Raw genomic sequence first — 22,659 nt, 5'->3', positions numbered from 1 at the left:
TAAAGATAACATTCTCGTTAATCCAGCCACAGTGTCTGATTTCAAAAATGCTTTACAGCTAAAGCTCCACAAACGATTATGTTCGGTCACAACCAAGCCACAGAAAAACCAAGCCATTTTTCCAGCCAAAGAGAGGAGTCACAAAAAGCACAAATAGAAATAAAATGAATCACTAACCTTTGATGATCTTCATCAGATGTCACTCATAGGACTTCATGTTACACAATACATGTATGTTTTGTTCGATAAAGTGGATATTTATACCAAAAAATCAAATTTCACATTGGTGCATTACGTTCAGTAGTTCTAAAACATGCGGTGATTGTGCAGAGAGCCACATGAATTCACAGAAATACTCATTATAAATGTTGATGAAAATTATAGTGTTATGCATGGAACTTTAGATACACTTCTCCTTAATGCAACCGCTGTGTCAGATTTCATTTTTTTTTACGTAAAAAGCATAATCTGAGAACGGCGCTCAGAGCCCAAACCAGCCAGAGCAATATCCGCCATGTTGGGTAGTCAACATTCATAAATAGCATTATAAATATTCACTTACCTTTGATGATCTTCATCAGAATGCACTCCCAGGAATCACAGTTCCACAATAAATTATTGTTTCTTTCGATAATGTCCATCATTTATGTCCATTTATGTCCAATAGCTTCTTTTGTTAGGTCGTTTGGTAAACAAATCCAAAAGCGCGATCTGGTCCAGTCGGACAAAACGTTCAAAAAGTTATATTACAGGTCGAAGAAACTTGTCAAACTAAGTATAGAATCAATTTTTAGGATGTTTTTATCATAAAAGTTCAATAATGTTCCAACCGGAGAATTCCATTGTCTGTAGAAAATCCATGGAACGAGAGCTAACTCTCGTGACCGTGCGTCATAAGGCTATGACACTCTGCCAGACCACTGACTCAAAGAGCTCTCATCCGGTCCCATTTCACTGTAGAAGCCTCATTCAAGTTTCTAAAGATGGTTGACATCTAGTGGAAGCCTTAGGAAGTGCGTCTTGACCCATATCCCACTGTGTATTCGATAAGGCTGAGTTCAAAAACTACAAACCTCAGATTTCCCACTTCCTGTTTGGATTTTTTCTCAGGTTTTTGCCTGCCATATGAGTTCTGTTATACTCACAAACATCATTCAAACTGTTTTAGAAACTTCAGAGTGTTTTCTATCCAATGCTAATAATACTATGCATATATTAGCATCTGAGTAGGAGGCAGTTCACTCTGGGCACGCTATTCATCCAAAAGTGAAAATGCTACCCCCTATCCCAAAGAAGTTAATATAAATCATTCTATTACTATGATTCCAACAGTTCACTCAGGGGTTTTGGTGTATATCGCATGTCAAATCGCAATCGCAATATTTGGTAAGAAAATCGCAATTTTATTTTTGTCCCATATCGTGCAACCCTACCTGTATCCATAATCTCTTTTAGAACAGGCCGGTGAAGGGGAAGGGGAGTGTGTGTGTGTGTGTGTGTGTGTGTGTGTGTGTGTGTGTGTGTGTGTGTGTGTGTGTGTGTGTGTGTGTGTGTGTGTGTGTGTGTGTGTGTGTGTGTTGTGTGTGTGTGTTTATTATGGATCCCCTTTAGTCAACACTTCTTACAAAAACAAGTAGTGATGAAGTCTATATCTCCTCCACTTTGAGCCATGAGAGATTGACATGCATATCATTGTTAGCTCCCTATGTATTTTTAAGGGCCAGCCGTGCTGCCCTGTTCTGAGCCAATTGTAAAGTCCCTCTTTGTGCCACCTGACCACACGACTGAACAGTAGTCCAGGCGCGACAAGTCTAGGGCCTGTAGGACCTGCCTTGTTGATAGTGCTGATAAGAAGGCAGAGCAGCACTTTATTATGGACAGACTTCTCTCCATCTTAGCTACTGTTGTATCAATATGTTTTGACCATGACAGTTAACTTGCTCAATTTCTACATTATTAATTACAAGATTTAGTTGAGGTTTAGTGAATGATTTGTCCCAAAAACAATGCTTTTAGTTTTTGAAATATTTAGGATTAACTTATTACTTTCCACCCATTCTGAAACAAACTGCAGCTCTTTAAGTGTTGCAATCATTTCAGTTGCTGTAGTAGCTGACGTGTATAATGTTGCCAGTGGCATGTCATTAGTAAAGAATGAAAAGGTAAGGGGCCTAGACAGCTGCCCTGGGGAATTCCTGATTCTACGTGTCTGTGCGTGTGTGCATGCGTGCATGCGTTGGCGGAGGGCTTGAGTGTGTGTAGGGCACTCAATGTCCACCTATCACATCTAGGTGACTCAGTGAGGAAGTAGCTATATTTTGCAGGTCAGCCACCAGGGGGAGACTCGTCAAGGCCTGGTGACAGACAGAGTATACATCACGAGGCGATGGCTCCATCTGCTGGACGTGCCAGGTCTTGACGGGCTCTCCAGCCAGGACTAATTGGGGCAGATTGGGAATTGGTGAGTAATCAAGGACTGATTGCTCACCAGCGGTACAAGTCGCATAAAGCTGCCAGAAGGGCAGAGCTGCCACAAGGGAGAGACTGGGGAAGGAAAGGACTCACCACGAATCAACTGCACCCATGGTCCCGGTGAAGGTTGTCTCTTGAAGACAGCCCCACTGCCGTGTACCCCAAACCGACAGTCGGCAGGGCCAAGAGACCGCAAACCTGTGGAGAGACGTTTGGTGTAGGGCCGACCCGCCACCGACGACCCCAGGTAGACGGATACCAAAGAAGGTGTTTTGAGTGTGGCGCCCGGGGGCACACTGCCTGGAATTGCCCGGCTCGAGAGGACTCCGGAAATATGGTTACCCTCGTAACCACGAGCCTGCTGTACCAGGATACTGAATGTGGCAGGGAGATGTCCATTTCCTGTGTTCACGGGGACACAAAGCGGTATCTAACCGTTTGAGCCATCATCGTGACGCCACAAGGGAACTGCCAGATGATGGTGGGTGCAATAACAGAGTTGCCGGTACCTCTCCTACTGGGACAAGATTGTCCACTGTTTGCGGCCCTGTGGGGGCATGAGCTGAGGAAGAAGGTACGAGCCGGCCGAAGACGAGAGCGAGGACGACCCATCGCCTGTGCGGCCCGGGAGCAAACGGTTGATCAACCTATATCTACGGGTCCGGAGTCGGAGTGGGTGCCGGAACCCAACCCACAGGAGGGAGAGCCCAGCCTCCCCCTCCTCGATTTCGAGGGGCCAGTTGAGACACCCCCTGGGGGCCAACTGAGGGGACAATTCGGGACGGCCCAGTGGGAGGATCCTAACTTGAAAGCCGCCACAGCCCAAGTGATAGCGGTGGATGGACAGCTACTTCCGGGGGTGAGTGACTGGCGATACCCCCATTTCCAAATCAAGAATAACCTTTTGTATCAGGTGTCGCGCCAACAGGGGGAACTTCGAGAGGTTTTGTTGATGCCCCGACGGTACGTGGGAACTGTTCTTCAGCTAGCCCACACCCACCTGTTGGGGGCGCACCTGGTAATGGAGAAGACCCGGGAACGGATCGCCGCACGGTTCCACTGGCCCGGGATGAGGAGGGCCGTGGAAGATTACTGCCGCAGCTGCCCAGAGTGTCAAATGACTGCCCCAAAGGCACACTTCCTAAACTCACTGGTCCCCCTACCGATCATCGGGGTGCCCTTTGAACGCATCGCCATGGACAGAGTGGGACCCCTGGTAAAAACAGCACGAGGACACCGGTACATCCTGGTAATAGTGGACTATGACACCTGGTATCCTGAGGCCTATACCCTACGGGCGGTATCCAAGGGAATCGCCCGGTAGCTGTTCTACCTCTTTAGCTGGGTGGGCATCCCGAACGGGATCCTGACAGACCAAGGTACTGAGTTTATGTTCCGCCTAATGAAAGATTTGTGTGCTCTCCTGCAGATCAAGCGGATCGGGACCGCCATCTTCCACCCGCACACGGATGGGCTCGTTGAGCGGTTCAATTAAAAGGACGGGAAGAACTGGGACCAGCTACTACCCCACCTAATGTTCTCAATCCGAGAAGTACCCCAGTACACTGGATTTTCCCCTTTTGAACTCCTCTACAGGAGGAGGCCGCGAGGCCTACTGGACCTCGCCAAGGAGGTGTGGGAACCCCAACTGACCCCCTTGGTAGAGCACGTGGAGACGATGAGGGAGCGGATGACAGCCATATGGCCAGTCGTGAGGGAACATATGGAGAAGGCCCAATGCGCCCAAACCCAGGTCTACAATCAGAGAGTCCAGCCCCGAGAATTCCAGGTGGGAGACAGGGTATTGGTCTTAATCCCAACGGTCGAAAGTAAGTTCCTGGCAACATGGCACGGGCCATACGAGGTGAGCGAGAAGCTGGGACCTGTCAATTGCCGCGTACGGCAGCCGTGGAGGCGGAAACCCCAACAGATTTACCACGTGAACCTGTTGAAGAAGTGGCACGAGAGGACAGCCTTGCCGTGTTATGGTCGAGACCCAGGACGCCAACGGTACCAGTGGTGGGCCCGAGCAATGAGGACCTCGACCCAGCCCAGAAGCAAGAGCTCAGGGAGCTCGTCGATCGGAACACGGCGGTGTTCTCCGAAATGCCAGGCCGCACGACCCTCATTGAACACCACATCCGTACCCGGACCAGGGAAACGGTACGAAAGAGGCCATATCGGATTCTGGAGGCCCTAAGGAAGGCCGTTTAAAAGGAAGTGGAGGCTATGCTGAGGATGGGGGTAGTTGAAGAGTCTCACAGTGCATGGTGCAGCCCCATTGTGTTGGTGCCCAAACCGGACAGTAGCCTGCGCTTCTGTAATGATTCCCCGGGGTGTGAACGACATAAGCTTGTTCGACACCTACCCCATGCCGAGGGTGGACGAGCTCATCGACCGATTGAGAAAGGCCCGGTACATCAGCACCCTTGACCTGACCAAAGGATATTGGCAGGTACCATTGGCAGCCTGGGGTTATCCCCAACTTTGCGGCTATAGCTTCCCCCATCACCGATCTAACCAGGGCCCACCTCCCGAAAACAGTGAAATGGACGGACGAGACAGAAGTGGCGTTCAGCCACCTGAAATAAGCGCTGGTCTCCCATCCGATTCTCGTAACGCCCAATTTCCATGTGCCGATGTGGAGGAGCACCCCATCATGTACATCAGCCGAAAGCTGATACCTAGAGAAAAAAAAGTACTCTATTGTTGAGAAAGAGTGTCTAGCGGTGAAGTGGGCACTAGACACTCTCAAGTATTACCTGTAAGGTACCCACTTTACCCTGGTCATGGACCATGCTTCCCTGGTCTGGACGGCCAGGGGAAAGGACACAAACGATCGGGTCACCAGGTGGTTCTTGTCCCTTCAACTCTTCTCTTTTTCTGTTGTGCACAGGTCAGGGGCGAAGCATGGAAACGCGGATGACCTATTGAGAAGGGAGACATACGTCGCACTGATGACAGTCCCCTCCCCGACAGAGCTAAGGGGGGGGAGGGAGGGGGGGGGGGGGTGCTGGACGTGCCAGGTCTCGACGGGCTCTCCGGCCAGGACTAATTGGGGCTGATTGGGGATTGGTGAGCAATCAAGGGCTGATTGCTCACCACCTGTACAAGTCGCATAACGTTGCCAGAAGGGCAGCACACAAGGGAGGGACTGGGGAAGGAAAGGACTCCCGTATAGTTGGGGACGGTACCAGAGGTAACAGGAGGGAGTTCAGTTTTTGATCCCCACAGGATACAGGAAGACCCGGAGCCCAGTAGACGGTATTCCAGAGAGGGTCTCTTGGGGGAGACCTATTATTTTCTATTGGACTTTTATTTTAATAAAACTTAGCTAATCCTACTCTGTCAGTGTCTGATCTGTGTAAACGTTTTGACCCAACCCACTGGCCTGCCACAATTTACAGTACCAGTCAAAAGTTTGGACACACCTACTCATTCTAGGGTTTTTCTTTATTTTTACTATTTTCTACATTGTAGAATAATTGTGAAGACATCAAAACTATGAAATAACACATATGGAATCATGTAGTAACCAAAAACAAATCTAAATATATTTTAGATTCTTCAAAGTAGTCACCCTTTGCCTTGATGACAGATTTGCACACTCTTGGCATTCTCTCAACCAGATTCACCTGGAATGCTTTTCCAACCGTTTTGAAGGAGTTCCCACATATGCTGAACACTTGTTGGCTGTTTTCCTTCACTCTGCGTCCAACTCATCCCAAACCATCTCAATTGGGTTGAGGTCGGGTGATTGTAGAGGCCAGGTCATCTGATGCAGCACTTCAAATCAAATCCAATTGTATTTGTCACATGCGCCGAATACAACAAGTGTAGACTTTACCGTGAAATGCTCACTTACAAGCCCTTAACCAACAGTGCAGTTCAAGAAGAACATTTTTACGATGTAGACAAAAATAAAAAGTAATAATAGAAGTAACACAATAAGTATAACAGTAACGAGGCTATATACAGAGGGCACCGGTACCGAGTCAGTGTGGAGGCTATATACAGAGGGCACCGGTACCGAGTCAGTGTGGAGGCTATATACAGGGGGTACCAGTACCGAGTCAGTGTGGAGTCTATATACAGAGGGCACCGGTACCGAGTCAGTGTGGAGTCTATATACAGAGGGCACCGGTACCGAGTCAGTGTGGAGTCTATATACAGAGGGCACCGGTACCGAGTCAGTGTGGAGGCTATATACAGAGGGCACCGGTACAGAGTCAATGTGGAGGCTATATACAGAGGGCACCGGTACCGAGTCAGTGTGGAGTCTATATACAGAGGGCACCGGTACCGAGTCAGTGTGGAGGCTATATACAGAGGGCACCGGTACCGAGTCAGTGTGGAGTCTATATACAGAGGGCACCGGTACCGAGTCAGTGTGGAGGCTATATACAGAGGGCACCGGTACCGAGTCAGTGTGGAGGCTATATACAGAGGGCACCGGTACCGAGTCAGTGTGCGGGGGTACAAGCTAGTTGAGGTAATCTGTACATGTAGGTGGGGGGGAAGTGACTATGCATAGGTAACAAGCAAACGGTGAGTGTACAAAAGGGAGGGGGGGTCAATGTAAATTGTCCGGTGGCGATTTTAGGAGTTGTTCAGCAGTCTTATGGCTTGGAGGTAGAAGCTGTTGAAGGAGTCTTTTGGTCCTAGCAAAGCACCCCCACACCATCACACCTCATCACCGTGCTTAACAGTGTCTCTGAATGTCCTTGAGTGGCCCAGCAAGAGCCCAGACTTAAACCTGATCAAACATCTCTGGGGAGACCAAAAAAACAACTGTGCAGCGACGCTCTCCTTCCTAACCTGACAGAGCTTGAGAGGATCTGCAGAGAAGAATGGGATAAACTCCCCAAATACAGTTGTGCCAAGCTTGTAGCGTCATACCCAAGAAGACTTGAGTTGCTTCAACAAATACTGAGTAAAAGGTCTGAATACTTATGTAATTGTGATATTTCCATTTTTTTATCTTTTATAAATTTTATAAAAACCTGTTTTTGCTTCGTCATTATGGGGCATTGTGTGTAGATTGAGGAGGGGAAAACAACTATTTAATGCTGTAACATAGCAAAATGTTGAAAGTCAAGAGGTCTGAATGCTTTCTGAATGCACTGTATTTTAGATATTTGCCTCTTCTCAACTTCCAGTAGGATGAGCAGTAAGAAGCAAATATATCCCATTGAAGTTCATCTTTTAGACACTAAGGATTCACAAGGTCCCCCACCCGAGGGACACTCCATTGTCTCCCACTGGCCCTCATTAGCTTTAGTTGTCCTCTACAGAGCCTTCCTCCACTTCCTGGTATACATATTTATGCAGCCCGGACATTGGGAGAACAGAGGAGACGAGAGGAGAGGGGAATGACATAATGGAAATCAATTCTCTCACTGGAATGAAAAAATGCAAAGCTCATTAAAAGGGATTCTGCACAAACCAAATTCATTTAGGTAATAATGATAAGGAAGGAAGAATATGTGGCCAGTGTCGTCTTCAAGTTGTCTCGCTCTCTCTCTCTCTCTCTGATTCACTCAGAATTAATATTTTAAATGGATGAGGAAGTTAATCGAGAAAGTTCTACATGCTTCACAATTAAGCAAAAGAAGAAGAGCTGAAAAAATAGCATGGAATAATAATCACATTAACTGCAGACAGCCAATCTTCCTTCCCAAAGTTTTGTGCTGACCGAAAAACCTGCTTAAAATAAGCCAGCAGTCCCTCAGAAGGAAAGAGAGAGAGAGAGAGGAGGGAGAGGAGAAGAGGGAGTGAGAGGAGAGGAGGGAGAGAGAGAAAAAGAGGGAGGGGTTGAGAAACCAGAAGAGAACCAGATGGAGAGTGTCTTTCAGTCTAACCCAACCAACCAGCAGTTATTTTTATTTGTTCTACATCTATTTCCATCCACCAAAGGGAACAGACAGTTTGTCATAGAAATGAAATCTACCTCCCAGGAGGTGACTGCTGTTAAGGCCAGTCATTTGTTTTAAAGGAGATTTGAAGATTTGAATTTTTTTATTTTACCTTTATTTAACTAGGCAAGTCAGTTAAGAACAAATTCATATTTTCAATGACTGCCTAGGAACAGTGGGTTAACTGCCTGTTCAGGGGCAGAAGGACAGATTTGTACCTTGTCAGCTAGGGGGTTTGAACTTGCAACCTTCCAACGCTCTAACCACTAGGCTACCCTACCGCCCGAATATGTTAAGGGTGAGACTAGTGGTGTTACAGCTGTCCGACAGGACTAGTAATACTGTTCTACTGTACTAACCTAAACAACACTGTTACAGCTGTCCGACAGGACTAGTAATACTGTTCTACTGTACTAACCTAAACAACACTGTTACAGCTGTCCAACAGGACTAGTAATACTGTTCTACTGTACTAACCTAAACAACACTGTTACAGCTGTCCAACAGGACTAGTAATACTGTTCTACTGTACTAACCTAAACAACACTGTTACAGCTGTCCAACAGGACTAGTAATACTGTTCTACTGTACTAACCTAAACAACACTGTTACAGCTGTCCAACAGGACTAGTAATACTGTTCTACTGTACTAACCTAAACAACACTGTTACAGCTGTCCAACAGGACTAGTAATACTGTTCTACTGTACTAACATAAACAACACTGTTACAGCTGTCCATCAGGACTAGTAATACTGTTCTACTGTACTAACCTAAACAACACTGTTACAGCTGTCCAACAGGACTAGTAATACTGTTCTACTGTACTAACCTAAACAACACTGTTACAGCTGTCCGACAGGACTAGTAATACTGTTCTACTGTACTAACCTAAACAACACTGTTACAGCTGTCCGACAGGACTAGTAATACTGTTCTACTGTACTAACCTAAACAACACTGTTACAGCTGTCCAACAGGACCAGTAATACTGTTCTACTGTACTAACCTAAACAACACTGTTACAGCTGTCCAACAGGACTAGTAATACTGTTCTACTGTACTAACCTAAACAACACTGTTACAGCTGTCCAACAGGACTAGTAATACTGTTCTACTGTACTAACCTAAACAACACTGTTACAGCTGTCCAACAGGACTAGTAATACTGTTCTACTGTACTAACCTAAACAACACTGTTACAGCTGTCCAACAGGACTAGTAATACTGTTATACTGTACTAACCTAAACAACACTGCTACAGCTGTCCAACAGGACTAGTAATAGTGTTCTACTGTACTAACCTAAACAACACTGTTACAGCTGTCCAACAGGACTAGTAATACTGTTCTACTGTACTAACCTAAACAACACTGTTACAGCTGTCCAACAGGACTAGTAATACTGTTCTACTGTACTAACCTAAACAACACTGTTACAGCTGTCCAACAGGACCAGTAATACTGTTCTACTGTACTAACCTAAACAACACTGTTACAGCTGTCCGACAGGACTAGTAATACTGTTCTACTGTACTAACCTAAACAACACTGTTACAGCTGTCCAACAGGACTAGTAATACTGTTCTACTGTACTAACCTAAACAACACTGTTACAGCTGTCCAACAGGACTAGTAATACTGTTCTACTGTACTAACCTAAACAACACTGTTACAGCTGTCCAACAGGACCAGTAATACTGTTCTACTGTACTAACCTAAACAACACTGTTACAGCTGTCCAACAGGACTAGTAATACTGTTCTACTGTACTAACCTAAACAACACTGTTACAGCTGTCCGACAGGACTAGTAATACTGTTCTACTGTACTAACCTAAACAACACTGTTACAGCTGTCCAACAGGACTAGTAATACTGTTCTACTGTACTAACCTAAACAACACTGTTACAGCTGTCCAACAGGACCAGTAATACTGTTCTACTGTACTAACCTAAACAACACTGTTACAGCTGTCCGACAGGACTAGTAATACTGTTCTACTGTACTAACCTAAACAACACTGTTACAGCTGTCCGACAGGACTAGTAATACTGTTCTACTGTACTAACCTAAACAACACTGTTACAGCTGTCCAACAGGACTAGTAATACTGTTCTACTGTACTAACCTAAACAACACTGTTACAGCTGTCCAACAGGACTAGTAATACTGTTCTACTGTACTAACCTAAACAACACTGTTACAGCTGTTCAACAGGACTAGTATTAGTGTTCTACCCAGGACAAGACTTGCACTTGGTTCATCTCAGACCTCAGCCAAATATTTAGCAGATGTGATGAAACCTAGCTCAACACAGTGCTGCCTGTGTGTACCTGTCCGCCTGTGTGTCTGTCCGTCTGTCTGTCTGTTTGTCTGTCTCAACACCCTTCACTCATCTCTCTGTTTTACCTCTTTCCTACAGTATTGATTTCTCATTTTCTTTACTGCTGAGACGAAAACAATAACCTACTGTTGTCAATCAACAGTTCTGATCTGAAGGCAGTCAACTGATCTCTCTCTCTCTCTCTGTGTGTGCGTGCGTGCTACAGGGAGCTGAGTCCCAGGGAGAGACCCAGGCTGCAGAGGACCTCCTGCTCATCAACAAACCTCTGACACAACTCACATCCCTGCTCATTCAGATGGTAAGACATGGTGTCTGTCTGTCTGTCTGTCTGTCTGTCTGTCTGTCTGTCTGTCTGTCTGTACCTGTATGTCTGTCTGTTTGTACCTGTATGTCTGTCTGTTTGTACCTGTATGTATGTCTGTCTGTCTGTCTGTCTGTCTGTCTGTCTGTCTGTCTGTCTGTCTGTCTGTCTGTCCGTACGTACCTGTATGTCTGTCTGTTTGTACCTGTATGTCTGTCTGTCTGTACCTGTCTGTCTGTCTGTCTGTCTGTCTGTCTGTCTGTCTGTCTGTCTGTCTGTACGTACGTACCTGTATGTCTGTCTGTTTGTACCTGTATGTCTGTCTGTCTGTACCTGTATGTCTGTCTGTCTGTCTGTCTGTCTGTCTGTCTGTCTGTCTGTCTGTCTGTTAGTACCTGTCTGTTTGTACCTGTATGTCTGTCTGTCTGTACCTGTATGTCTGTCTGTCTGTCTGTACCTGTATGTCTGTCTGTCTGTCTGTCTGTACCTGTATGTCTGTCTGTCTGTACCTGTATGTCTGTCTGTCTGTACCTGTATGTCTGTCTGTCTGTACCTGTCTGTCTGCCTGTTAGTACTGTATGTGTGATTATTACAGTTTAAACAGTGCAGTGTATTTATATAGGATATCCAAAAAGACTTGATATAAGTTGTTTGAAAAGTGCTGGAGCCCTCAGATCAAGGGGTTTGGAAGAGAGTGCTAGCCACTGCCAGGTAAATGCTGGTTCATCTTTGCCAATATTATTCAACATGACACAAATATGTTAGGGAAAAGTAATGATCCATTCCCAGTGTATTTTTGATGTGATTGACCCATTTCCATTCTAATAGAGTGTAGCTAGTCTTATGATAAAACATCAAATAGTCAGCTTGAAATAATTCATTTGAATCAATATTAAATCATATTTTCATTGTCAGTCATGCCTTTTGACCAAGCCCCTGAAAACTTGACCTGTTGCTGATACAACATCATAAACTGAGTGGATTCTGAACGCATCATCAATAATGGACGACCCATTGTGGTTTAATGGTTTCTGCTGGTTCTGTGATATGAGAATCTATAGAAATAGATTTATGAATAATGATGACAGCGTCAGAGATAGATGGCTCCTGCGTTTTAAAATGAAGAGTTGAGGTTATTGGGTAGATATTGCGTTACCTACTTCATTTTATTATTAGCCCCATCATTCCACTGTGAAATAGGCTTAAAATAAAAAGCATTTGGGATTTCCGCCGGCCTTCGTATTTCTCAAAAGTATTTCTCATTCACGGCTAACTTTGGCCTTGAGGTTAGGAGAAGGTAACTCACCTTCATAAAGTACCAGGGGCTTGAATGATTGACGACTTCCAGTGGACAAGTTGTATCTGTTGCACATGGTAGCGCCACACTCCTACACAGTACACACACATAGCAAAGCAAAGAGTACACACACACACACACACACACAGAGTACACACACACACCATATTGCCTCCCCCCTAGAGTACCTCTGGTCCACCATACTCTCAGTTGGTATTTCTGAGTGAGTGAACTGAGTGAACACACACACATAGGAACACTCTGCAAGCCTCCCCTCTGGCCATGTAAATCACACAGATGGCATAGGAGAACAGACCCACTGGGAGGGCCTTTTAAACGCTTTATGCCAGCACGCCCCGTGGTGCTGCATGGAGCCCACTCTGTGTTTACCCCTGGCCACAGACACGCAGACAGCCTGTACCCAGACCCAGGATTCATCCACCTCCACAGCCCCAGTCTCAGCCCCAGCCAAGCTGTCCCTCTGAGCCGTAGGGGAGTGACTCAATCTACCAGCCCCACCCACCACAATCACTACCACCACCACCACCACTCAGTACACCAGCAGCCCAGACTGCTAGCCTTGTGTCAACATATTTCTGCATAAAAACAGTGAGCTGAGAGCATGACAATGTGCCTGCCTGGAAGTCAGCGACCTGCAGTTGAACCACACTCAACCTCTGTCTGAATAGGCTTCTGTTTGACTGGGGCTTTGTTTGTGTGTTTGTGTGTGTGTAAATTAATACATTTGTTATGGGGAGGGGGAGTATGTTGTGTCATTATGGGGGAGGGGGGGTATGTTGTGTCATTATGGGGGAGGGGGGGGGCTGAACAGAGTGTGTCACAACAGGGTCTGAAACACAAACCTGCTCTCTCGGTGACCTCCACTTGTGGTCTGTCACAAACAGATTGCACACTATAAACAGCCATGTCTTGGAAGGAGACAACCAAACCTCTAATCAGTGTTATACTGCTGATATAACCCTGCCTCTTTTTACAGCGATAGCAAAGGATTTTATGGGAAATTATGCAAATACATACAATTTAGCATGAGCTCCCAAACTCTGTGCCTGATAATATGCAATTTTACAGCGACTGTAAATTAACATTTGCTCCGCATGTTGAAGAATGTTTATGAATATATCTAGCCCTTCACCAGCACAGTGCATCAAGAAGACGTATGTGTTTTGAGGCAGAGAGAGGCCTTATTGAACACATGTTAAATACAGACTTCAACAACACAGGCAGGTGTCCTAGTAAATACACCTCAGGATCCCTCTCAATGTTACTTACTGACAAAGAATTAGAGTATGCCTGGGAGAGTGTGTGTGTTTGCGTCTGTGTGTGCGTGTGTGAGTGAGTTAATGAATACATTTGTTTAGGGCAGGGGAAGTATATTATGTCATGATGGGGGTAGTACTCTGAGGGCAGCAGCAGCACTCTGAGGGCAGCAGCAGCACTCTGAGGGCAGCAGCAGTACTCTGAGGGCAGCAGCACTCTGAGGGCAGCAGCAGCACTCTGAGGGCAGCAGCAGAACTCTGAGGGCAGCAGCAGAACTCTGAGGGCAGCAGCAGAACTCTGAGGGCAGCAGCAGCACTCTGAGGGCAGCAGCAGTACTCTGAGGGCAGCAGCAGCACTCTGAGGGCAGCAGCAGAACTCTGAGGGCAGCAGCAGCACTCTGAGGGCAGCAGCAGCACTCTGAGGGCAGCAGCAGCACTCTGAGGGCAGCAGCAGTACTCTGAGGGCAGCAGCACTCTGAGGGCAGCAGCAGCACTCTGAGGGCAGCAGCAGAACTCTGAGGGCAGCATTAGAGGGCAGCACTGCCACACGTCAGTCCACTAGTTGCTCCCCTCTCCTCTTTCAGCCCACTTAAATAGCTTTGATTTCATGCATTGGATTCATTGCATGTTATTTCTTATCCTTCTTTAGATGCATCTACTACCACTGTTGAGTAAACAGGATATTGATGTAAAGCCTGCTAAGCAGGTGTTAACTCTTGTCTGTTATGACTTAGTATTGTTCAGATGCCAATACTATCAGCACAGGACTGCACAGTGAGACTAAAGAGCCTTTCAGTGGTGGGTTTGGCTTCAGCAGGGAGTTTAGAATGCCGGGCCTTTTGGGATAGACCTAGGGGCGGGCTCTTTCTGGATCATTGTTTGGGATTTCGGCATTTGGCTCGTGCTGAGTGGCGGCCGGCGTACAAAAGAGGGGCAGGATTAGGCCCTCTCTGCGCCCCTGGCCCCTTAGCCCCATGGGACTGGGGAAGAGGAGAAGAGGGCAGCAACAAATCAGCGGTGAAAGGAGCCTAAACCCCAGTGATTACGCCCCTAGCTTTTAGCTTTTACTGAAATAGAGGACTGGGTGGGGACTGGAGGGAGAAGCCCTGAGCTGAGCTCAGTTTCATTACTAGGTCACAGTGATGTGATGGGTTCCTATAGAAGGTCCATTGCTTATAACCCAAAGTGTCTCTCTCTCACTCGCTGATGAAGCTTCAAAGCCCCCTACCCTAGCCCCCTAGCCTAGCCCCTTAGCCTAGCCCACTAGCCTAGCAGCTCCCTAGCCTAGCCCGCTAGTATAGCTCCCTAGGCTCCTAGCCTAGCTCCCTAGTCTAACCCCCTAGCCTCTAATGTCCACAGCAGGCACACATCAGGGCAGGGCCACTATACCTAACCTAGCTCCCTAGCCTCTAATGTCTACAGCGGGCACTCTCATCAGGACCACTATACCTAACCCCCTAGCCTTAGGCTCGCTCCCTAGCCTAGCCTCCTAGCCTAGCTCCCTAGTCTAACCCCTTAGCCTCTAATGTCCACAGCAGGCACTCATCGAGGCAGGGCCACTATACCTAACTATACCTAGCCTCCTAGCCTCTAATGTCAACAGCAGACACTCTCATTAAGGCAGGGCCACTATACCTAGCCTGGTCCCACATCTGTTTGTTTTGTATAGCCAACTCATATGTTTGTTATTGCCAAATAATGATCATAGGAGTTCGCTATACAGCACAACCAGACATGATACCAGGCTACTATTACACCTAGTTGCACAGAGAGTCCTCCCATGGATGGTTCATCAGTCAGTCAGTACTGTTTGACACAGAAATATAGAAATGGAACAGAAACTATGGAACTGCCTATCACAGTAACCCCCCCCATACGTACCTTCAGCACAGACCTGAGTTATTTTTTATCAGTCTCAGGATACATTCTAAATCTCCTTCCGAGACGTCATCATGGCTCTTATTCAGCACCAATATGGGCTGAGCTGTCCATGGAATAGCAGCATGGCGAAGGGAGTATCCCAAATGGATTCCTATTCCCTTTATAGTGCACTACTTTTGACCAGGCCCTATATAACGAATGGGGTGCCATTTGGGACGGAGACACTCATTACAGAGTATGAAGAAGTGGAATGGAAGAGGGAAGGGAAGACGAGACAGCTGAGTTAATGGAGATTTCTCCCACTGATTGATATGTCACTCATCGCTGCCATGGCAGCCTGTCACTATCAGTGGTATTTGACACCTGGCAACATGAAGAGAAGGGAAATACAGAGATGATGATGACAGGGAAATGGTGAAGGAACCAAATCCAGTTTGAGACCAGATTGAACCAAAGAATAAAGTGAAAATTAAAGCGGGATGTTTATCACCTCTTGGAATGGTTCTTTTCTAGACTGACAAGGCTGTAGTTAGCATGCTAGTGGCTAGGCTGTAGTTAGCATGCTAGTGGCTAGGCTGTAGTTAGCATGCTAGTGGCTAGGCTGTAGTTAGCCTGCTGGTGGCTAGGCTGTAGTTAGCATGCTAGTGGCTAGGCTGTAGTTAGCCTGCTGGTGGCTAGGCTGTAGTTAGCCTGCTGGTGGCTAGGCTGTAGTTAGCCTGCTGGTGGCTAGGCTGTAGTTAGCCTGCTGGTGGCTAGGCTGTAGTTAGCCTGCTGGTGGCTAGGCTGTCATTAGCCTGCTGGTGGCTAGGCTGTAGTTAGCATGCTGGTGTCTAGGCTGTCGTTAGCCTGCTGGTGACTAGGCTGTCGTTAGCCTGCTGGTGACTATGCTGTCGTTAACCTGCTGGTGGCTTGGCTGTCATTAGCCTGCTGGTGGCTAGGCTGTAGTTAGCCTGCTAGTGGCTAGGCTGTCGTTAGCCTGCTGGTGGCTAGGCTGTCGTTAGCCTGCTGGTGGCTAGGCTGTCGTTAGCCTGCTGGTGGCTAGGCTGTCGTTAGCCTGCTGGTGGCTAGGCTGTCGTTAGCCTGCTGGTGGCTAGGCTGTCGTTAGCCTGCTGGTGGCTAGGCTGTCGTTAGCCTGCTGGTGGCTTGGCTGTCGTTAGCCTGCTGGTGGCTAAGCTGTCATTAGCCTGCTGGTGGCTTGGCTGTCATTAGCCTGCTGGTGGCTAGGCTGTCGTTAGCATGCTAGTGGCTTGGCTGTCATTAGCCTGCTGGTGGCTTGGCTGTCGTTAGTCTGCTGGTGGCTAGGCTGTAGGTCGGTGGAAGCTGCTGAGGGGAGAACAGCTCATAATAATTGCTGGAATGGAATAAATGGAATGGTATCAAAAACATGGTTTTCATATATTTGATACCATACCATTCACTCCATTCTACTCCATCCCAGCCATTATTATGAGCCGTCCTCCCCTCACAGCTTCCACTACTGTAGTTAGCAGAAGTGGTTTGGAGATTACACACAGGACCAGGTGATTGTGTTATCTCATTACAGGTGTCATGGTTGACATTTCCCTAAGAGCAGAAACCAAAAGATTTTCTGAAAATAAAGTACAGTAGACCATAATTAACACTACTGGTCTTTTGTTGTGTAGAAGTATTGCAGAAAGATATCCCAGATGAGCATCCCATTTCTGGAAAACTTTTGGTAGCCCCGGCACATCTAAATAATATTTAGTTGTCTTTTTGTGTGTTCCCTGTTATGTAGCTGCCGTGTGAGGATGTGGAGGTGTATGAGGAGACCAGTCAGTGCCTGTCCCTGCTGATGCAGCTGTATGGAGGGGACAGCCCTGACTCCCTCAGCCCCCTGAACCTCCAGAGCCTCAGCCACGCGCTGCAGCTCCAGACCCAGCCTAAACAACACAGACTACTGCTCCGTATCATCAAACGCCTGGTGAGTAGAGAACCCTCCCACCTATAGCACTAATTACAGCTTAAGATACTACTGTGTTATAATAGTAGTAGTAGCAGTAGTAGTGGTAGTAGTAGTAGTAGTAGTAGTATCAGTAGTAGTAGTATCAGTAGTAGGAGTAGTAGTAGTAGCAGTAGTAGCAGCAGCAGTAGTAGTAGTAGCAGCAGCAGTAGTAGTAGCAGCAGTAGTAGTAAGAGTAGTAGTAGTAGTAGTAGTAGTAGTAGTATCAATAGTAGTAGTAGTAGTAGTAGTAGTAGTAGTAGCAGCAGCAGCAGTAGTAGTAGCAGCAGTAGTAGTAGTAGTAGCAGCAATAGCAGTAGTAGTAGTAGTAGTAGCAGCAGTATTAATAGTAATAGTACTAGTAGTAGTAGTAGTAGTAGTAGTAGCAGTAGGAGTAGCAGCAGTAGTAGTAGGAGTAGTAGCAGCAGCAGTAGTAGGAGTAGTAGTAGTAGCAGCAGCAGTAGTAGTAGCAGCAGCAGCAGTAGTAGTAGCAGCAGTAGCAGTAGTAGTAGTAGTAGTAGTAGCAGTAGTAGTAGTAGTAGTAGTAGCAGCAGTATCAGTAGTAGCAGAAGTAGCAGTAGTAGTAGCAGCAGTGGTAGCAGTAGTAGTAGTATCAGTAGCAGTAGTAGTAGCAGCAGTAGTAGCAGTAGTAGTAGTCGTAGCAGCAGTAGCAATAGTAGTAGTATCAGTAGTAGTAGCAGCAGTAGCAGTAGTAGTAGTATCAGTAGTAGGAGCAGCAGTAGTAGTAGCAGCAGTAGTAGCAGTGGTAGCAGTAGTAGTAGGAGTAGTATAGTGTAGTAGCAGTAGTATAGTGTAGTAGCATTAGTAGCAGTCTTGTGTTACCATACTTCATAGACTTGTTCATCACTCAGAGGAAGCTTGCAAGCCGAGGCTTTAGCAGCAGTAGCAGTAGTAGTATAGTGTTGTAGCAGTAGTAGTATAGTGTGTTATCATACTTCATAGACTTGTTCATCACTCAGAGGAAGCCTGCAAGCCGAGGCTATAGCAGCAGTAGCAGTAGTAGTATAGTGTTGTAGCAGTAGTAGTATAGTGTGTTACCATACTTCATAGACTTGTTCATCACTCAGAGGAAGCCTGCAAGCCGAGGCTATAGCAGCAGTAGCAGTAGTAGTATAGTGTTGTAGCAGTAGTAGTATAGTGTGTTACCATACTTCATAGACTTGTTCATCACTCAGAGGAAGCCTGCAAGCCGAGGCTATAGCAGCAGTAGCAGTAGTAGTATAGTGTAGTAGCAGTAGTAGTATAGTGTGTTACCATACTTCATAGACTTGTTCTGTTACGGTGCGTGAATGAGGACCCAAAAGCGAATTAACGTAAACAGAACTTCTTTAATAACAAAACATAGGTAGGCTCAGATGGACCGGCAGATTCCGACAGGACAGGACAAGGTTGCAGCAAACATGACGATAGTCTGGTTCAGGCATGAAAAACACAAACAAGAATCCGACAAAGACAGGAACAAAAACAGAGAGAGATATAGAGGACTAATCAGAGGGAAAAAGGGAACAGGTGGGAAAAGGGGTGACGAGGTAGTTAGGAGGAGACAAGGAACAGCTGGGGGAAAGAGGGGGAGAAAAGGTAACCTAATAACGACCAGCAGAGGGAGACAGGGTGAAGGGAAAGGACAGACACAAGACACAACATGACAATACATGACAGTACCCCCCCACTCACCGAGCGCCTCCTGGCGCACTCGAGGAGGAAACCTGGCGGCAACGGAGGAAATCATCGATCAGCGCACGGTCCAGCACGTCCCGAGAGGGAACCCAACTCCTCTCCTCAGGACCGTACCTCTCCCAATCTACTAGGTACTGATGACCACGGCCCCGAGGACGCTTGTCCAAAATCCTACGGACCCTGTAGATGGGTGCGCCCTCGACAAGGATGGGGGGGGGGGAAAGACGAGCGGGGGCGCGAAGAACGGGCTTGACACAGGAGACATGGAAGACCGGGTGGACGCGACGAAGATATCGCGGAAGAAGAAGTCGCACTGCGACAGGATTAATGATCCGAGAAATACGGAACGGACCAATGAACCGCGGGGTCAACTTGCGAGAAGCGGTCTTAAGGGGAAGGTTCTGAGTGGAGAGCCAAACTCTCTGACCGCGACAATATCTAGGACTCTTAGTTCTACGCTTATTAGCAGCTCTCACAGTCTGCGCCCTATAACGGCAAAGTGCAGACCTGACCCTCTTCCAGGTGCGCTCGCAACGTTGGACAAAAGCCTGAGCGGAGGGGACGCTGGACTCGGCGAACTGAGATGAGAACAGCGGAGGCTGGTACCCGAGGCTACTCTGAAAAGGAGATAGCCCGGTCGCAGACGAAGGAAGCGAGTTGTGGGCGTATTCTGCCCAGGGGAGCTGTTCTGACCAAGACGCAGGGTTGCGAAAAGAAAGACTGCGTAAGATGCGACCAATAGTCTGATTGGCCCGTTCTGCTTGACCGTTAGACTGGGGGTGAAAGCCGGAAGAGAGACTGACGGAAGCCCCAATCAAACGGCAAAACTCCCTCCAAAATTGAGACGTGAATTGCGGACCTCTGTCCGAAACGACGTCTGACGGAAGGCCATGAATTCTGAAAACATTCTCGATGATGATTTGTGCCGTCTCTTTAGCAGAAGGAAGCTTAGCAAGGGGAATAAAATGAGCCGCCTTAGAGAACCTGTCGACAACCGTAAGAATAACAGTCTTCCCCGCTGACGAAGGCAGTCCGGTGACAAAATCTAAGGCGATGTGAGACCACGGTCGAGAGGGAATGGGAAGCGGCCTGAGACGGCCGGCAGGAGGGGAGTTACCGGACTTAGTCTGCGCGCAGACCGAACAAGCAGCCACGAAGCGACGCGTGTCATGCTCCCGGGTGGGCCACCAAAAACGCTGGCGAATGGAAGCAAGCGTACCCCGAACGCCAGGATGGCCGGCTAACTTGGCAGAGTGAGCCCACTGAAGAACGGCCAGACGAGTAGGAACGGGAACGAAAAGAAGGTTCCTAGGACAAGCGCGCGGCGACGGAGTGTGAGTGAGTGCTTGCTTTACCTGCCTCTCAATTCCCCAGACAGTCAACCCGACAACACGCCCCTCAGGGAGAATCCCCTCGGGGTCAGTGGAGGCTACTGAAGAACTGAAGAGACGAGATAAAGCATCAGGCTTGGTGTTCTTAGAGCCCGGACGATAAGAAATCACGAACTCGAAACGAGCGAAAAACAGCGCCCAGCGCGCCTGACGCGCATTAAGTCGTTTGGCAGAACGGATGTACTCAAGGTTCCTATGGTCAGTCCAAACGACAAAAGGAACGGTCGCCCCCTCCAACCACTGTCGCCATTCGCCTAGGGCTAAGCGGATGGCGAGCAGTTCGCGGTTTCCCACATCATAGTTGCGTTCCGACGGCGACAGGCGATGAGAAAAATACGCGCAAGGGTGGACCTTGTCGTCAGAGAGGGAGCGCTGAGAAAGAATGGCTCCCACGCCCACCTCTGACGCGTCAACCTCGACAACGAACTGTCTAGTGACGTCAGGTGTAACAAGGATAGGTGCGGATGTAAAACGATTCTTGAGGAGATCAAAAGCTCCCTGGGCGGAAACGGACCACTTAAAGCACGTCTTGACAGAAGGGCTGTGAGAGGAGCTGCCACCTGACCGAAATTACGGATGAAACGACGATAGAAGTTCGCGAAGCCGAGAAAGCGCTGCAGCTCGACGCGTGACTTAGGGACGGGCCAATCAATGACAGCTTGGACCTTAGCGGGATCCATCTTAATGCCTTCAGCGGAAATAACAGAACCGAGAAATGTGACGGAGGAGGCATGAAAAGAGCACTTCTCAGCCTTCACAAAAAGACAATTCTCTAAAAGGCGCTGGAGGACACGTCGAACGTGCTGAACATGAATCTGGAGTGACGGTGAAAAAATCAGGATATCGTCAAGGTAAACGAAAACAAAGATGTTCAGCATGTCTCTCAGGACATCATTGACTAATGCCTGAAAGACAGCTGGAGCGTTAGCGAGGCCGAAAGGAAGAACCCGGTATTCAAAGTGCCCTAACGGAGTGTTAAACGCCGTCTTCCACTCGTCCCCCTCCCTGATGCGCACGAGATGGTAAGCGTTACGAAGGTCCAACTTAGTGAAAAACCTGGCTCCCTGCAGGATCTCGAAGGCTGAAGACATAAGAGGAAGCGGATAACGATTCTTCACTGTTATGTCATTCAGCCCTCGATAATCTATGCAGGGGCGCAGGGACCCGTCCTTCTTCTTAACAAAAAAAAAACCCCGCTCCGGCGGGAGAGGAGGAGGGGACTATGGTACCGGCGGCAAGAGCTACAGACAAATAATCTTCGAGAGCCTTACGTTCGGGAGCCGACAGAGAGTATAGTCTACCCCGGGGGGGAGTGGTTCCCGGAAGGAGATCAATACTACAATCATACGACCGGTGTGGGGGAAGAGAGGTGGCCCTGGACCGACTGAACACCGTGCGCAGATCGTGATATTCCTCCGGCACCCCTGTCAAATCACCAGGCTCCTCCTGTGAAGAAGAGACAGAGGAAACAGGAGGGATAGCAGACATTAAACATTTCACATGACAAGAGACGTTCCAGGAGAGGATAGAATTACTAGACCAATTAATGGAAGGATTATGACAAACTAGCCAGGGATGGCCCAAAACAACAGGTGTAAAAGGTGAACGAAAAATGAAAAAAGAAATGGTTTCGCTATGATTACCAGAAACAGTGAGGGTTAAAGGTAGCGTCTCACGCTGAATCCTGGGGAGAGGACTACCATCCAGGGCGAACAAGGCCGTGGACTCCCTTAACTGTCTGAGAGGAATGTCATGTTCCCGAGCCCAGGTCTCGTCCATAAAACAGCCCTCCGCCCCAGAGTCTATTAAGGCACTGCAGGAAGCTGACGAACCGGTCCAGCGTAGATGGACCGACAAGGTAGTGCAGGATCTTGAAGGAGAGACAGGAGTAGTAGCGCTCACCAGTAGCCCTCCGCTTACTGATGAGCTCTGGCTTTTACTGGACATGAAGTGACAAAATGACCAGCAGAACCGCAATAGAGACAGAGGCGGTTGGTGATTCTCCGTTCCCTCTCCTTAGTCGAGATGCGGATACCTCCCAGCTGCATAGGCTCAGCACCCGAGCCGGCAGAGGAAGATGGTAGTGATGCGGAGAGGGGGGCAACGGAGAACGCGAGCTCCT

The 22,659-nt window shown here is 47.8% G+C and overlaps 1 protein-coding gene across 2 annotated transcripts in view; it reads left to right on the top strand.

The window, feature by feature from the left end:
• LOC110520767 (serine/threonine-protein kinase ULK4) overlaps nt 1-22,659 on the top strand; it is a 209,529-nt gene that overhangs the window by 101,370 nt on the left and 85,500 nt on the right. Inside the window, exons 34-35 of one of the 2 annotated variants that reach the window (XM_036937563.1) lie at nt 10,938-11,030; nt 17,245-17,430. In XM_036937563.1, the coding sequence (XP_036793458.1) occupies nt 10,938-11,030; nt 17,245-17,430 (279 nt within the window). Of the gene's footprint in view, nt 1-5,368; nt 5,808-10,937; nt 11,031-17,244; nt 17,431-22,659 lie in introns of those variants that run through there. The other variant, XM_036937571.1, reaches the window with a different exon arrangement.

This window comes from Oncorhynchus mykiss, chromosome 2 (genome assembly GCF_013265735.2).
Source record: "Oncorhynchus mykiss isolate Arlee chromosome 2, USDA_OmykA_1.1, whole genome shotgun sequence".
NCBI classification, from domain to species: domain Eukaryota; kingdom Metazoa; phylum Chordata; class Actinopteri; order Salmoniformes; family Salmonidae; genus Oncorhynchus; species Oncorhynchus mykiss.
This window is presented reverse-complemented; position numbering and strand designations above follow the sequence as displayed.